At 32.8% G+C, this 17820-nt stretch overlaps 1 protein-coding gene across 8 annotated transcripts in view; it reads left to right on the top strand.

The window, feature by feature from the left end:
- The window catches only part of FXR1 (FMR1 autosomal homolog 1), a 66134-nt gene extending 48639 nt beyond the window's left edge, over positions 1-17495 (top strand). For 2 of the 8 annotated variants that reach the window (XM_036351981.1, XM_036351982.1), the window contains exons 10-17: positions 682-791; positions 4588-4674; positions 5922-6129; positions 9641-9844; positions 11745-11945; positions 12659-12739; positions 16250-16341; positions 17070-17495. In XM_036351981.1, the coding sequence (XP_036207874.1) occupies positions 682-791; positions 4588-4674; positions 5922-6129; positions 9641-9844; positions 11745-11945; positions 12659-12739; positions 16250-16341; positions 17070-17240 (1154 nt within the window). In that variant the 3' untranslated portion in view covers positions 17241-17495. The remainder of the gene's footprint in view (positions 1-681; positions 792-4587; positions 4675-5921; positions 6130-9640; positions 9845-11744; positions 11946-12658; positions 12740-16249; positions 16342-17069) is intronic. The other 6 variants (XM_036351985.1, XM_036351988.1, XM_036351987.1 and 3 more) reach the window with 6 other exon arrangements.
- Positions 17496-17820: the final 325 nt, after the last annotated feature.

Genomic DNA, 17820 nt, shown 5'->3' with positions numbered 1-17820 from the left:
GCTGTTTGACACTTAGAGGTTAAGTATAGAGAAGGTAAATAATTTGGATTTAATGTCATTTTATAGTATTTCATATCTAGGAAGACAGCATACCAGACACATGTTGTATGTATCTGTATAGCTGTGAAGTACTTTTTAAAAACTTACTGGTGTAAAATGTTATACTTGTTAAATGTTAACATTTAATTTCTACAAAGGGAATATTTTAAAAGTTACGTCTTCAAGTCACAGTTATCTTTTGAATAAATAGAAACTTGAAAATAAATTCAAGATTTAATTTGTTAATTGTTTGAATAATTATGATATATAATGAATATAAACAAATTGATCTGATTAATGCTAAGATAGGGGTTTTTTTTTTTGCCTCTGTACAAGAAATGGGTTGGACTTGATATTTTAAAAATATAAAAATGATGTAGTACATTTTAAAAGTTTATTTAGACTTTGAGAATGTTTTCCATGTGAGCAGCATTGTCAACCCAGTTAAAGATAGCCTGCTGGAGAGAGGAAGTTTGAGACCTACAATAAAACTTCTCAGTAGTCTTTAGGGGTGAGTTAATGAGAATACAAAGATAGAGCATAGCTTGGTTTTTTTAATTTGATAGCAAGTTATAAATTATTTGAAAGGGTTAGCAGTATTGATTTTTAACTTACCATTACATTTGTTTTCTCTTATTAAAGGAAAAGTAATTGGGAAAAATGGCAAAGTTATTCAAGAAATAGTGGACAAGTCTGGTGTGGTTCGGGTGAGAATTGAAGGAGACAATGAAAATAAACTACCTAGAGAAGATGTGAGTATTTAAAATGTAATTTAATTGGCCTGGGGTTTTTTTGTGGTGTGTGTGTGTGTTTCCTTTCATATTCTTTTCTTAGCTGACTTCATGTTATTTTGTATTTTGGAAATTGTTTTATGAAATTATATCTAGTGAGCTACTTACACTCTAGTGCAATGGACTTTTAAAAAGTTTTGTTCCTTCTAATATTTCTTTTATCAAGTCTGCTTTTCATCATGGGCCCTGGGTTCTTAGTTGGTTTCTCAGTACTTGGGTAAAATGCCAATTTTTTAATAAAAGCCTTCAATTTGATCATATTAACAGTCCCTTTTACACTTAGAATGTAAAGCTGTTCAATTTGATACTAAACAATACAGTCTTTTATGAAGGAATTCCTGACAACTCTCCCTAGCATTTTTATAGAATCTGAAAGCACTATTTCTTAATTGAAATCTGTAAGGTTTTCTGTTGCTATTTTGATATGAAATTTCTGAAATTTCTTTTCAGTCCTACTTCTCATATGTAGATATCTTGTCTACAGTGCTGTTCTTTGCTTTCATAGATCACTTCCAGGATTTCTTTATTTTGTGGCTTCAGTAATCAACTCTGTATAGTTGACTTAAACTTTGTATGTTTGAATATAAGGCAAGAATTTTCCTACAAATTATCTTCCAGCAATATACTCATACATAACTTCTTCAGTTTTGCACAATAGATAACTGTTTGGAGAGTTTGTTAGCCTATTGGATAGAATCAGTCTCATAAAACAAAACAAAAAGCTGTAGACATTTAGCGTAAGTAAATAGCTTCACATTAAGGATGTTGTAATGATGCCTATCAAAGATAGTCACTTCCTTTATTCATTTTAATTAGTTAGAATGTGGAGGAAAATGAATGAGGAAAAACAAATGAATAGTGTTATACATATGAGTACTTGTGGCTCAGATTGATTTCATTTTGCACTGTTTTGAAAATTACTACAAATCTCAAGTAATTTTTACTTATTCTTAAGCAAACCCTCCTTCCTTTCTCACCATTTTTGCATGACTTTAAGATGCCTTTGAGATAAGGAATAAAATTGATGTTTCATACTATTATGGTCACTTTCCCTCTTTATGCTTAATATATAAGATAATAGAGATCTATTGGCATACTACCACTATTTAAAATTAGTCTGAAGATCATGATGTTTACTGGCAAAGGCTAATAAACAACTCAAGTATAAATTTCTTGGCTTGATACTACTATGTCATCTTCCCTTACCTTTATTTATCCCAATTGATTTTTAATATTTACCATCTTGTTGCAAGTGAATTCTAGGTTCTCCTTCAAATATAAAAATTTATACTTTTCAGTTTGTAGAATTGGTCAATTGTTCCATTTCTGTGCTAGGTTAAATTTAAATGCTTACAGAAACCAAGAAAATCATGTTAAATGATTAAGCAGGTTGAGATTTACAAGATAGGGGTGGGAGGGCACCAAGTATCTTTCTGTAAAAGAAACATGCTGCTTAGTTTGAAGTTGGTTGATGTGTGGGAATGCTGCATTGTGTTGCTAGATCATCTGATATTTTTTACGAGAAGCTGAAAATCTATAATACTATAAAGAATTTTTTCAATTTCCTAAACATTTTATGTTAAAATGAATCTGAAGTTTGGTAATGGTTTATTTCGGGTCACCATTCCACAGTTTAAGCCACCTAAATCCCCTGGGGAGTGTTTTATAACTTGCTTTCTCCAAAATCTTTGGTGACTCATCTCTGGTCTGAGATGACCTTTGTATTCGTAGTAATTACTGTTGGTATACTAGGGTATGTAATGATTTTCTTTTACATTTTCTGGTTTATCTTACATCTCCAAGCCAGGTAATAAACTCAAGAAATCAAATCTGAATTTTCTCTCTCTCTCTCTCTCTCTCTCTCTCTCTCTCCCTCTCTCCCTCTCCCCCTCTCATTTTTCCCCTATCACAATGAATTTTATAGAGTAGGCACTTGATAAATGTTCAATTAATTAAGTTTGTTTGTTTGTTTGTTTTTTAATTTAAGATTAAGAATTCCCACCTAACCAGTTTTGCTCAGTGGATAGGGTGTCGGCCCACACAGACTGAATGGTCCCGGGTTTGATTCCAGTCAGGGGCATGTACCTTGGTTTCGGGCTTGATCCCCAGTGGGGGTTGTGCAGGAGGCCAGCTGATCAATGTTTCTCTCTCATCGATGTTTCCTAACTTTCGATCCCTCTCCCTTCCTCTTTGTAAAAATCAATAAAATATATTGAAAAAAAAAAAAAAGATTAAGAGTTCCCCAGTCTCGGTAGGGGCTTGTGCAGGAGGCAACCAATCCATGTGTCTTTCTGAAACGGATGTTTCTCTCTCTCCCTCCTCCCTCCCTTTCACCTCTCTCTCCCTCCTCCATCCTTTCCATTCTTTCTAGAAGTCAATGGGAAAAATATCCTTGGGTGAGGATTAAAAATACATAAATAAATAATTCACCACTTAAATTTTTAAAAAGTCAGTTTGAAAATAAGCCATAGAGTAGTTTCTTATATAGAATCAAAAGTTCTTAAGCTACACTTAGTTCCATAAGGAACTATTCTATAAAGTCAAGAAAATGGGAAGAGACACTGAAACACATTGGATCACTTTATTTAGGCTATACTCATTCTCCTTAGCCAATAGTATGCTGGAAGTGTATTTCTTTTTTTATCTTCTTTTTAATATATTTTTATTGATTTCAGAGAGGAAAGGAGAGGGAGAGATAGAAATATCAATGATGAATCATTGATCGGCTGCTCCTGCATGCCCCCTACTGGGGATTGAGCCTGCAACCCAGGCATGTGCCCTTGACTGGAATTGAACCTGGGACCCTTCGGTCTGCAGGCCGATGCCTTATCCACTGAGCCAAACCAGTGGCTAGAAGTGAGCCAAACCATGGCTAGAAGTGTATTTCTTTGAAGAAGAAATCATCAATTAGTATCTTAATTCTCTTCTACTTTTTAAAAACCTTCCTCCTCTAAAATTCATCAAGGTAAACCAGGTCTATGTTAATCTTTTAACTTGCTTTTAAACCTGTGACAAACTGTATGCCCTTACCAATAATTCCTTATTTTACTTTGTGTAAATATTTATACTTTGCTACACTTTGTTACACTTATGTTAACAGTTGGGAAGCATTCCCTCCAACACAGACTTCGAAGGTTTCGTTATCTGAAGATGCTCAGTGTCACTAATTCTCAGAGTAATGCAAAATTAAAATCACAATGTGATAGCATCTCACACCTGCAGAATGGCTGATATTAATAAATAAATGCCGAAACCGGTTTGGCTCAGTGGATAGAACATCAGCCTGCGGACTGAAAGGTCCCGGGTTCGATTCCGGTCAAGGGCATGTACCTGGGTTGCAGGCACATCCCCAGTAGGAGATGTGCAGGAGGCAGCTGATTGATGTTTCTCTCTCATCGATGTTTCTAACTCTCTATCTTTCTCCCTTCCTCTCTGTAAAAAATCAATAAAATATATTTATAAATAAATAAATAAATAAATAAATAAATAAATAAATAGGGGATGGACCAGAAAATCTGATATTTAAAATGTAATTTTTTAAATGCTAAGTTGTAGTGCAAATATGACAAATTTTTGGAAATCTCAATATTTCAAATTACATTGATATATTTAGAAGTATATTTTTAAATCTTGAACTTTAATAGATATAAATTGCTATGTGTTTTAGAAAAGTTTTCCAAATTATATATTGGTATGTCAAATTTAGGCTAGAGTTTTGTTAAAATATTAAATGCTTGAGGATGTTGTTGTCTTACAGGGAATGGTTCCATTTGTATTTGTTGGCACTAAAGAAAGCATCGGAAATGTGCAAGTTCTTTTAGAGTATCATATTGCTTATCTAAAGGTATGTATACTATTTACATTTATCTCATTGTTGCTCCCCACTTTAAGCTTTATTAATTTGGTAATGTTTGTAGTAAATTTTAGATACTTATTTATTTTTAATTTACGTTCAGTTATGCCCTGTTTTCATGAGAATTTATAAATAAAACATCTTTTGCCATAATAAAATCATTTGCCTCATGCACATTGTTTCTCTTTCCCTCTGAACTTTTGCATTTCTTTCCTTACTGTTATCACTTAATGTACCTACACATTCTGTACTGGAACTATTTTGTTTTTACTTGATGCTTTACATGCAAACAAGACACAGAATCAGCAGTGAAGATAGGCTTTCTTTGTAACTGGTATTATCTGAATCAGATACCATTTGGTAATTCCTTAACCATTGTTTATAATGTAGTCTGTTTGAGTTCATAAATAGAGCAAGGGCTTTAGAAAAGAAAGCCACATTAAATTATTAAAAGTTGTATTTGTTATTTTCTACTATTCCTCTTTTATTCCTGCTATGGTTCTCTTGTTTAGAGTATAGTAATATCCTCAACTGCTCTGTCTAGTTAGTATGTTTTCCTTTTAGTCATATCATTGCTGCTGTTTTAATATTTTGAAAGCACCCCTGATACTCTCATTCCATTCTTTTAAAAGCTTATCTTTATGTAAGTCTCAATTCAATCTGGCATTCTAAGCCCAAGTTTTACCTTTCAGTACTCTACTAACTTTTATAAAGCCAAGAGCTTTGTTTAGATACCCTCCCTTCACATCCTGTAATGACCTCAATTTCTGAATTATCAAGCCTACTAGTTCATCTAGGTCACAACTCAGGTGTCATTATTTTGATAGGAAAGTAGGTTAATGGTACCTCTCATTCATGCTACCTGAACCTCATTTAGCAGAGTTTTAACTCCTTCAGAGCTAAATCTGGTAACATTGTATAATAATTAGCTTTTTAATAAATGGGTCATTTTAATGCTTATCAAACATCTCCTTGAAGGAGGAGAGTCCTTTTCTTTTTTCACATTGCATGCCTGCAGCACTTAGCATGACTGGCACACATGTTGGGCATCAGTAAATGTTTGGTGAATTGAAACAGCAAATGACTTTGCAGGTTGTGTTTACTAGGAACACAATTATACTTGACCAAATGCCCACGATGCTTCTTTCATTAGTAGGGAGTATAGCGCTAGCTTTATTTAGACTTTAAGAAGACAAAAAGTTACAAATAAGATTTACCCTTTATTGTTTTGATTATAGGAAGTAGAACAACTAAGAATGGAACGCCTACAGATTGATGAACAGCTACGACAGATTGGTATGGGTTTCAGACCTTCTTCCACCAGAGGGCCTGAAAAAGAGAAAGGATATGCCACTGATGAAAGTACCGTCTCTTCTGTACAAGGTTCTAGGTCTTATAGTGGAAGAGGCAGAGGTCGTCGGGGCCCTAATTACACCTCCGGTTATGGTAAAAACTTTTTTTTCTTTTTTTTTTACTAGTTCTAGTTTAGGTGCTCCGATACATTTTGCTTAATATTATTTAGTTAGTTTTTTACCTTATTTTCCCTTTGAGGGCAGTAGATAGTTCTGAGGTATACGTCTTAGTAATAGTGATGGCACACTTTATGTTAATGACAATAAAAGCTGTGCAATTACAGCTGTGTAATGAAATAAAACATGTTTTTGTTACGTTGATGGTTCATTATCATTTTTATTATTAAATTGATATGAAACTTTTTTTCCAAATATTTCCCCTGTACAGTTGTGTACATTTTCCAATAAAAGTCTAATAGTGCTGGCTATACTACTAGGAATCATTTTTGCTTACCCTCTGGGGAAAGTAAAAAGGAGAAATATTCTAACCACTGTGCCAAAATTGCATATAGCAAATATATACTAGCTTTTAAAATATACTTTATTGGCTCATTCAGCAGTTCTGAGTATTAATATCTCTGGAATTATTTTATGAAATACAGCATTTCACTAAAGTGAGGGCTTTAAAAATTAGAACCTAATTAACATTTTTGTAAAATGTATTTATTTTACTCTGAGGATTGGGCCTAACCCATATAGCAAGAGGCCAATGGATTGTGCTGGTCGGTAATTCTCTAATCCTAAATTCTCACTTATTCTTCTTCAGCTTTGTGGAGTTTTCCAATTTTCTACATTTGGACTTGGATCTTAGCAGTGACCTGGTTATTTTTTTCCTTTATTCTTTCCTTTCTCTTTACTTCTCTACTTCCCTATGCTCATTCTAACTGCCTTCAAAATACTATCTTATAATCCCTAAAATAAAAGGCATTTAGGGAAAATATGAATATATGAAAGCTTACAGTGTGCAGGTTACATATCCAAATTTCATGTCATGTTTGACTGAAGAATCATTTAATGTTGCCAGTTATGTTAAATTTGTACTATTTTTTATTTGTTGTAGAGTTGAAAGATTAATTTTCCCTTCCCTTTCATATCTTCATTTTTTAACTTTTAAAGTTAACCCTATATTGAAACATGAAAAACAAATTCCAATAAAGTAAAACTGTTTAGCATGTGAAGGGCTGAGAATTATGGACTTATTATATTCCTGAAAATACATTTAATACAAAAGAAAAGCAGTAATAGAAATTAAGTATATACTGAATGATTTCAGAGGTGTACAAATTAATAGTATAAATAATCACATTTGACTTTTTGGATGATGAGGATTATAAGCCTCTGTGGGAAGTCAAGTCAAATTATAGATGAGCGATCACTTTTTGGCAAAATTCTTTTGTTGAGAGTAGATAATAAATTTACCTGAGAGAGGTAGAGGAATATCATTGGTACTGAAGAAAGCTCTGCCAATTGTTCAGTAGATGGCACTCTTACCTCTGAATCTTTACAGACGGTGTCACATTCTATTTTTTTTAAATAACCATGGAACTTGGGCTTGAGAGAAATAAAGTCATTTGAATTTGGCTATAGATCTTGTCCACTTAATATCAGAAGGATTTTTAAAGGAGATAATACATATAAACTGTATAAGAAACATTTTCTCTAGAACATCCCTGAAGTTGGTATTTGTCTTATAATGGATGATGTCTTATAACTTTCATTGGCAGTATTTGTTTAATGGCACACAAAAGTATGTCTTAGGATGAATGGGTGGCATGTGGATTTGATAAAATGTACTCTAACAATTAAGTTTAGCATACACAATAATTGAAAAGGATGTGAATCATCTTCAGGGGTGATTTTAGAAAGGGGAAAATCTGATTAAAATTCTGTTAAAAACCAGTCTTTTAATTTGTTGGAGTCATTAAAAATTGAATCAGTTTTATGAGTTAATTTTAAAGCTTTTTTAAAAGTTTGTAAGTTCAGAAGTTCGTATGCATTCCAAAGGTTTTCTTCACTATTCATGAAATGATAAATAAGTGTTTGGGAGCTTCAAGGAGAAACGAAGTTGGTAGGCTCCTTCACTTGTTAAACTTCATATTTTATTTCCTATACTTAGTCCTTTTAACTTTTGTATCTGAAGAGCTCTTGTGTTTCGCTTTTATCATTAAATGACAGTGGCATTCAAATGTAGGGAACTTAGAGTTTAGTATGGAATCACTCTTATTTGGGAGTTTTAGCAAAGGAACTTCAAAATCATGCAGCAAGTTTACTCAACAGAAAATGGTTATGTTCATTGCTAGGCGTCTGGGAGCAGTTAAAGGTATGAGACAGAGCTGCACCCTTTACATTTATCATAGACCAAGTGAGAAGTAGATCCAAAAGGGATAAAAATAGAAAACAACTTTCGGCAGCAGTGCATGACAGGTATAAATTGCTTCTAAGAAAATAAGAGAAGAAGAGAGGTCTGTTTTCATTTACATTGGTCTGAACCTAGAAATTGAACTGGGCTTTGAAAAAAATGTTTGGTTATATGATAAAAGGAAAAGGTGGAAGAGACACCCCAGAACTACCTAAGAATAGAAGTGGAAATGAGTGTGATAGTGATTGGGTTACATAAATCTAATGTAATGATGATATTGTAAGGCATAGATTATTTGCGGAATTTAAATTTTTAAAGGGTCATTATTAAAATAGGTCAGTGATGGCGAACCTTTTGAGCTCGGCGTGTCAGCATTTTGAAAAACTTAACTCTGGTACCATGTCACATACAGAAATTTTTTGATATTTGCAACCGTAGTAAAACAAAGACTTATATTTTTGATATTTATTTTATATATTTAAATGCCATTTAACAAAGAAAAATCAACCAAAAAAATGAGTTCGCGTGTCACCTCTTACATGTGTGTCATAGGTTCGCCATCACTGAAATAGGTCATTTGAAAGTCAGAGATGGTCTAAACTTTTAAAGTCAGGCTGAATTTTTGTCTCATGGATCTGTTGTTGATTTGAAGTTGTCTTTCCTTAGAATAACCCTCTTAAAATTTGTTCAGTAATTTCAAATACTGTATTCTAATTTAAGAAACTTGCTCATAAAACAGCTGTTTTATGTACAGCCACTGAAAATACACTTCCAGTTTATAAAAGACCATTAGTTATCAGAAACATCCTGATTTCAGAGATATTAAAATGTGAAAAAATGGTAAAATACGCTACATAACTATTTTTCTAAATATAATTGAAGTTGCTTTTAAATATTGGGTAGCAGTTATATTTACTATACTAATTTGATATTAAACCTAAAAATGGGCAATATTTTAAAAATATTTTCCCATTTAGTGCATTTTTATATTTGTATATGTAATGTTTTATATGTTTTCTGTAATCTGTTGGCTGTAAAACAATTCAGGTTTTAACTATCTGAAGAGTAGATAGTATATTATTAGTATAATATTAACATTTCTTTATTAAGAAATTTTGAAATCAGTGTTTTGATTTAGTGTTTTTGAAGCAGCCAAATAGCAGTTATTTAAACAATGATTTGCAGGAAACTTTTAATTTTTTTTCATTCCTATAAAAAATTGGCTTATGTTCTCTTCTTTCCCAAGGTACAAACTCTGAGCTGTCTAACCCCTCTGAAACAGAATCTGAGCGTAAAGACGAGCTGAGTGATTGGTCATTGGCAGGAGAAGACGATCGAGAGAGCCGACATCAACGTGACAGTAGGAGACGCCCAGGAGGAAGAGGCCGAAGTGTCTCAGGGGGTCGAGGTCGTGGTGGACCACGTGGTGGCAAATCCTCCATCAGTTCTGGTAGTCTTTTATATACTATGTCAGCATTCTTTTTTTGTAAACATTGTGACTTTATACAAATTAGTTTATTTTCTGGGGCCACTGATTTTTGGAAGTTTTTCTTGGAATTCACTGAAGAAAATAATACAACATAACAGTGTAAGGAAAAGCCCTGTAGAGTGTTTTATCAGTGAAAGTTAACTAGAATATTTGGGTCAGAAAAATAGGTGTTTGTTTATCCCTTCAATTTTGAAGGGCTTATGTAATTAGAGTGTTTTTTCTCTCTAGAATTATTGAGTTTACGTATTTGTTGGCCAGACAGACCCAGATAATTCATATGGTCAGAAAGATCTAAATTCCTTTGTGTACTTAATATTGAAAAGTAACTGAAAACCATTTTTTGCTACACTGTGTACTATGGGAACAGGAAAAAATTGTGTATTCAACTTAAAATATATTTTTTATTATTTTACTGTTTGAGGAATTGAGTTGTAAAGAGAAGTGTTTAGAAGACTGAGATTTGAGGTGTGCAAGCAACTTTTTACTCATGTGTTTTTGAAGATTTTAAATGCTATAACTTCAGTGGAGTTGTAGAGTTGCCAGAATGTTTTTGCTTAGCATAATAGGGCTGGGGGGAGAATTGTCAGGGATACTTGGACTAGATTATATCAGGGAAATAACCATAACGTATTGTAAACCACTTTAAGAAAACCACTCTTAATGTTATACAGTGCCCTATGAAAGTTTATATAGTATTTTAAATGTTATAAAACATATATAATTAAATATATACCAGATGGGCAGGAGGTATATATAAAACAGGAGGTATTATATATATATACCAGATGTGCTTACAAGTTAGAAAAAACTGGAACAAGTCACAAAATTTAGGAACTTTTTAAAAGGTACTCTCTAGTTCCAGTGAAACTCTTTAATCCCTAAAATTTAGTTTATAGGTTTTCAGATAAATAGTTTTTATATTTTAGCACATTGTTCACTATTACCAAGGTTTATAATATAATATGCTGAATTATAAATAAATGTACTTAGTGTTTATGATTAATGGATAAACTTAGTGTCTTTTGCAAAGATGCTAGCTTGCTAGCTGTTACCAATGGAAGCTTAGAAATGAAAAGTCGTGATTAGGTGAATTTCTTCTATAATTTGATTGGTGGAGGCAATAAATGCACATAGGTAAGATGGGTATTTTTTTCTTAAAACTTTTCTTTTCCCACCTTCACCCCACCTTATCCCACCTTCACTTTTTGTTTCTAGAGATGGGAGCACTAGTCAACACTCATTTCCACATTGTGCTATAACCAGTTAGAATTTCAACTTTTGTAGTTGTTTCTTTCCTTTGTGTGTGTGTGTAGACTTGTTTTGATTGCTTCAGTTTATAGTAACGGATTTCTGATAAGTCGTGGAGTGCAGGTGTTGAGTATTATTTGGAAATAGTCCATTAATATTAGCAAAAAGAAGCAACAGTCACCTTTAGCTCAATAAAGGTGACAAAAGCTCTTTGTTCAAATTAATTCATATTAGCTGGATATTTATTTCTCCTTAATTTTATTTTTCTAACCTCTGGTCAGGTTTAAGTAGGAATGTGAATGTCAGAAGTAGCATGTATAATATGCTATATATATCCTAACATTTTCAAAACAAGTCAAAGTGAAACAGTAGGAAGCTGAGATGTCTGCTCATCTTTTGCTTTAATTTTTCATTGCCATTTCAAGTTTTTTCATCTTTACTACTTTCCAGGTAAAATAGTGATAAAGAAAACATTTGAAGACAGAATATATTTTTATTGGGGCAAAATTGAAGTTTCTTAATTATTAATTAATACAGCTTAATATAGATGAAAACATTCCTATTTATTGCAGCTCTCTTAAACAAATATTTCTTGCCTCTGACATGCATATAGTGCTCAAAGATCCAGACAGCAATCCATACAGCTTACTTGATAATACAGAATCAGATCAGACTGCAGACACTGATGCCAGCGAATCTCATCACAGTACTAACCGTCGTAGGCGGTCTCGTAGACGAAGGACTGATGAAGATGCTGTTCTGATGGATGGAATGACTGAATCTGATACAGCTTCAGTTAATGAAAATGGGCTAGGTATGTAAGCACTTAGGGAAAAGATATATATTGTATAATACTGTTAATGTATTATGCTTTTTTCACATAAACAAAAACCCAAAAATATGCAATTTGAAAATTGGATTTTTTAGTGCTTGCTTCAAACAAAGATAGCTTTGTATCTGTCTTAAATATCCAGTTTTCAGATTTGTATAGTCAAATTATTTGAAACTGAGAGGGTTTATTAAAATGCCCTTTGATGCCATTGCATAACACAAATATACAAACTGCAAGGCACTTAATACTCTTTTTGTACCTAAACCAAAATTGGGCTTTCAGCTTACCTCTTTAAAAATTATTATAAATAACACTAATGAAAATTATTATAAATAGCACTAATGAAAATGGCATTAATTTGCAAAGGGCTAAACTGTCATTAACTTTGGTTAATAAATAAACTGTATTGGAGAGGAAAACTTTATCTCCCTGAATGATGGCATTTTAAAAATTAAGTCATAAAGTTTGTTTAAGAGTTAAAACCCTCTTAATTTCCAGATGATAATTCCATTTTGTAAATCTATTTGGAATGCTTAAAACTACGAAAGTTATTTTCCTGTCAGTAATTTATGTGTTTTTTCTTCCCTATTTAACTGAAAGTTTCTCTTTCCCTTTCCTTGAATCTTTGAAGGAACAAAGTTTTTGTCTTGTTTTGTTTTTATCAGAATAGTTCATGGTAAATTTTGCAATTACAGATGATAGTGAAAAAAAACCCCAGCGACGCAATCGTAGCCGCAGGCGTCGTTTCAGGGGTCAGGCAGAAGATAGACAGCCAGGTAACTTGAGTGGACCTGTTGACAACACCAGGTCATAAGCATGGAAAAAAAATGTCATGTGTCTGCTTTCTAAATAAATTATACTTACATATACACATGTGTGCATATACATTCAAGATGTGCATTGCATAAATTGTTTACTCAACTAATAAGACTACTACTCTTAAGAAATGCATTCTTCCTTGACACCATAAATGTTTAGTAATCTGTCTAATTGAACTAATATTACTCAAATTGTTTTCATGGAAATACTGTTGAGAAGGCCATTATTTTGTCCACTTGGCAGATTCTTTACACTTGAATTGGGGTCTGCCATCCCCGGGGACTATGTTGTTAGATTGTGATTGAGGTTGATTGGCAAAACTGGAGAGCTTTTGCATGGTGCCTGCTTACTCTATCTGCATTTAGCACCTCATTTTTGTGGGAATTTTATAATACCCACATTTTTTTAAAAAAAGTATAAATGAGAAAAATACTTGAAAATGTTTTTTTCCTAATAAGAGGAATGCATGCTATGTTTTTGTTTATTGTAGTGTGATGTTTATCCCTACACCTACTAACTATTCAAATTAATAGTACTTACCTATTAGCTTTAGAATGTTAATTTTTAAGTAGTCATGTTTTTAGTAACTTCAAAGAAAACTTGTTGGTTGTGTCTATTATTTTGAACATAATTCCATTTCCTGTGTAAGAGAATCACATGTATATTCACAAAAAAAACCCCTTTAAGCTAATCAATTTTGCATTCTTTCCAGAGCAAATTCTTTCATGTGTTTTCCCCAACTAAGGAATGTAAATTCCATTATCTTTAAAATTTTAAGTTAGGTGGTTATAGAGATATTTGGGAAAACCCATTAAAGGCTATTAGTTCCCATTCTTGAAGAAAAAAAAACTCATGCTTTAAAGATATTTGTAAAACTAAAAGGAATTAAATATTGTCAAATATAGCAAATTTCCAGAACATATTTGTTTTCCCCTCTCTTCTTTACCTACTGTCTTTAGTGTTAGAGATATATTTTAGATCAAGAGATCGTATTTCATTTTCTTAAGCTGGCACAGCAGTGAATATAGTATCTGGCCATACTTTATAAATAAGAAAGTTCAAGCTGGGCGCTTATTATAGGATAAATTACAATGTAATTTATTAACTAAATGGATGGTGATTTATTACTAAGTCAATGGACATAAAAGGAATAATGTAGTGGTTTTGTCAACGAAGAGGCAGAGATTTCTGCATGGTATTAATTGAAATTTGAGTAATTTGGAATTTTTAATAACTTTTGTTCCATATCGCAATTTATTCCTATTTTACTCTGTTCTTTTGGAAATTGCTTTTCATCTTTAGAATTCTTTGCCTTCCCTAGCCTATTCCTGCCCTACTCCCTCCTCAATCCCCCCTAAAAAAACAAACCCAAAACTCAAAATAAGATAGAACAAGCACACATTTTCTCATTGCCTCTGCAGCAGTTCTAGGAAGGCAGCCTCTATCTAAAGAATATCAACATTCTTTTAAATACAGTTATTTAATTTGTTCTATTTGCTTAAAATTTCCTGCTCTTAATGTAAATTAAATAATGAATATTCTTTACTAAGAATGTGACAATACAGTGGTGTCCAGTTGATTAACTTGGACCTCTAACCTAAGAGGAAATTCTAGGGTCCAAATTATGTTGCACAAATTGCTTGTTTTTTCCCCTAGATATTTTAAATATGTAGTCATCTGTATTGAACTTTTAAGTGGCTGGTATTTTAAAGACTGGCTATAGATAGGGGTTTTGTTTTTTTAATCAACTGAATTTGTTTTGGTTTTACCTCCCTTTATGGGAAAGGAGGGGCACTGGTAAGTTTTTACCTTTCCAAATAAGTGCCTTTTAATTTAATTGGTAAACTATATTAAAGTATATTATTCTATGTCTGTACATAATTGTCAGGGTTTCCAGGTAGATGAGTTCTTCAGGTATCACTGAGGACTGAATTATAGAAATATAATGGATTTAATTATTAAGGTGCTTCCCAAATTAGAATAATTCCTAGAATGGTTTTATCACCAGGTACGTAGACATAACAATGAAGTGGATTTGATAGTATCCCCCTCCCCAATTTTGGAAACCATTGTTAAATGTATTTATAATTCATTAACAGTGAATTTAAATGATTTTTAAGCTCCAAAATGAGTACACTCAGTTTCTTCTAATTTGGAAGAAAAGAAGCAGTTTTAGACAAGAAACATCTTTAGTGATATTTCTAATAAATGATATGTATTATTTCTGAATTACATTGTTTTTTGAGCTTTTAAAAAATTCATCTAATACTTTTAGACGGTTCTTGGATCTTATAAAAGTATTAGTATGTCAGTTTATGATTAAGAAAAAATGAATTGTAAATAAATGCAGTTTTATATTACATCAAAATGATGTATTTTTATAAAATTTGAACCCGATGAACCAATTCTCCTCCTAACTAGTGACTAATTAGACATTTACTTGATTTTTCATTCTTTACATAATTAATTTGCTCCCATAATTTAAAATATACTATATTTCACATAATCAGGGATTTTTCTTCAGCAGTTTCTGATACACAATAATTCCTCCAAAGAAAGAGAATGATTCTTTTGTTATTTCTTCAAATAAGTGAATTCTAAGTTGCAAGCCTTCAGAGAGAGGATTGAGGCATAAAGTTGGACTAGCCCAGAGTACCTGTAGACAAGAGGTCATTTGTGGCACTGGGTTGGCAGTAAGTAAGACGTTAGGTTGGATTAATCTTTTCCCTAGATCACTACTGCCATCCTCCTACTTGCAAACACACGTGCACACCTCAATCAGTCCCTCAAAAGATTGAAAGATTGGCTAAGTGAGGAGGGAGTGGTTAGTTAAATTCACGGTGGCCTTTCTCTTACCATGATCAATGTTTACAATTTTTAGGGTGGCTTTCTGTCATCTTTAGTTTGCTTGTAATTTTTTATTGTCGATCACTCAGAATGGTTTCTAGTGTGGAATGTTTAAAAGGAACCATAAAATACCACACTTGGATTTCTTGTGTTTCTTAAAAAATAACAGAGCTAATATTTGAGTAACTTTTTACATCTTTGCTGAAATTTTCAAACTGTGAAGTACACCACTCCATGATTTATACCAAACTTGCCCCATTTTTCCCCCCCAAATACTGTCTGGGCTTAGAATGCTGCCTTTCCTATTCTTGGTTGTGGATTTCTGTATCAGACTTACGCCACAGCCGTAGACTCAACCAGAAGCAAATGGCTGGATTCCTGTGAAAGAGGACGTTAATCTAGGCTTCCTCGATCTCCAGCTTAAAACTTTTTATTGTTATTGCTAAGTTGCAGGCACATTTTTCAAGCTGTTTTTGGTTGGAGGTGTTACCCAGCTTAAGAAAAATTTAAAATTGGGTAACCCACCATTAGTTTATTTTAAAAGTAAAATTACTCTTTATCCATAAATAAACTTTAGACATATTTTTCAACACCTGTAATTTTTTTCTCATCTTCAACAGTCACAGTTGCAGATTATATTTCTAGAGCTGAGTCTCAGAGCAGACAAAGAAACCTCCCAAGGGAAACTTTGGCTAAAAACAAGAAAGAAATGGTAAGGAGAATTTAAAATGTAGGTTTTGTTGCCTTTTTTTTTTTTTGTATGGTTTAGCTTTATTTTTACTTAACTTTCTGTATGATCGCTTGTTTCCCCCCAACTAAACAAATACTATTTTAGTTAAAGACTACTATTGAGTTTGTTGTTGGCCCCAGGTAACTGAAGATAGAAATGCATGCTTGAGCCTGAAATACTTTTCCGTTAGAACTCTAAATAGCATTTGTAAAGCTCAGTCTGCCCAAAGATATTGGGCATAAAGATTATTGCTTAATTTGGGGAGCTATAGGCTACATACTTCTTCTCAGTGATAGATCTAGACCTTTAAGTTTCAATTCTTTTAATGCTTTAAAGGATTTATATGTAACTGGAGTTTTTAAAAAGGTGAGTAAAGTAGGCGATTATTTGATTTACTTAGGGTATTAACTATATCTTTTACATGGTGAGCTTTCAACTGGTTAAAATAAAATTAGGTTCAAATTTTCAGTAATCAAGTACATACTATTCAGTAATCAGGTACCTCTAGGTACTCGAAACAAAGAATTGAAATACCCAGAGAGGTAGAGTATATTGGTATTTATTTTGAACTTTAAGAATATTTGAATTATTTGATCCATTGTATCAAACTAAAATTACTTAGTAGCTAATTATTGTTTATGTAGTTATTTTCCTCCTCAGCTATAGATTTTATTTATAAAGAAGTTGAAAAAGTTGTCTCCCTTTGGCAGGCAAAAGATGTGATTGAAGAGCATGGTCCTTCAGAAAAGGCAATAAATGGCCCAACTAGTGCTTCTGGCGATGAAATTTCTAAGCTACAGCGTACTCCAGGAGAAGAAAAGATTAATACCTTAAAAGAAGAAAACACTCAAGAAGCAGCAGTCCTGAATGGTGTTTCATAAACTGAAGAAGTTCCTAGTTTACAGTTCTTTTACATTACATTTTACAATAGTGCTTGTACAGCTTGCCAAAGATAGAATATGGATCGCCAGTCTTTACATCGCACTTTCAGTTCCTCCATTTGGAATTCAGAAAGGGGAGGGATCCTGAAGAAATCATATGTTAAACATACTTTGACACCTACTGTGTTATAAAATATATCATCAGATGTGCCTTGAGAATAGTATATGTAACATTAAAAAAAGTTGCTGGCTATAGGAAATGTTATTTTGTTTTCAAAATATGGCAGAGATGGGGGGAGGTTGGTGGGGTGGGATCCCTGACATAATACTCTTTATGAAAGCATTAGCTGCTTTTGTTACATTTTTAATAATATGCAACCACTTCTTCACCTGAGGAAAACTAGAGTTGAAATGCAGTCTAAAATATTTTGCACTGAATTGTAATTTCTTCATTAGTTTAGTCTGGAAACTGGTCTGTTTTGATGTGTTTTTAAAATGCTGTATGTAGAGGAAAATCTGCAGACCACTGGAATACATTTGTTAAACTCTCAACTGCAGGGACACTGGGTGATATTGGCAG

The sequence above is a fragment of the Myotis myotis genome, unplaced genomic scaffold, assembly GCF_014108235.1.
Source record: "Myotis myotis isolate mMyoMyo1 unplaced genomic scaffold, mMyoMyo1.p scaffold_m19_p_2, whole genome shotgun sequence".
Lineage (NCBI taxonomy): Eukaryota > Metazoa > Chordata > Mammalia > Chiroptera > Vespertilionidae > Myotis > Myotis myotis.
Note: the sequence above shows the minus strand (reverse complement) of the source record. Positions and strands in the feature narration are given on the sequence as shown.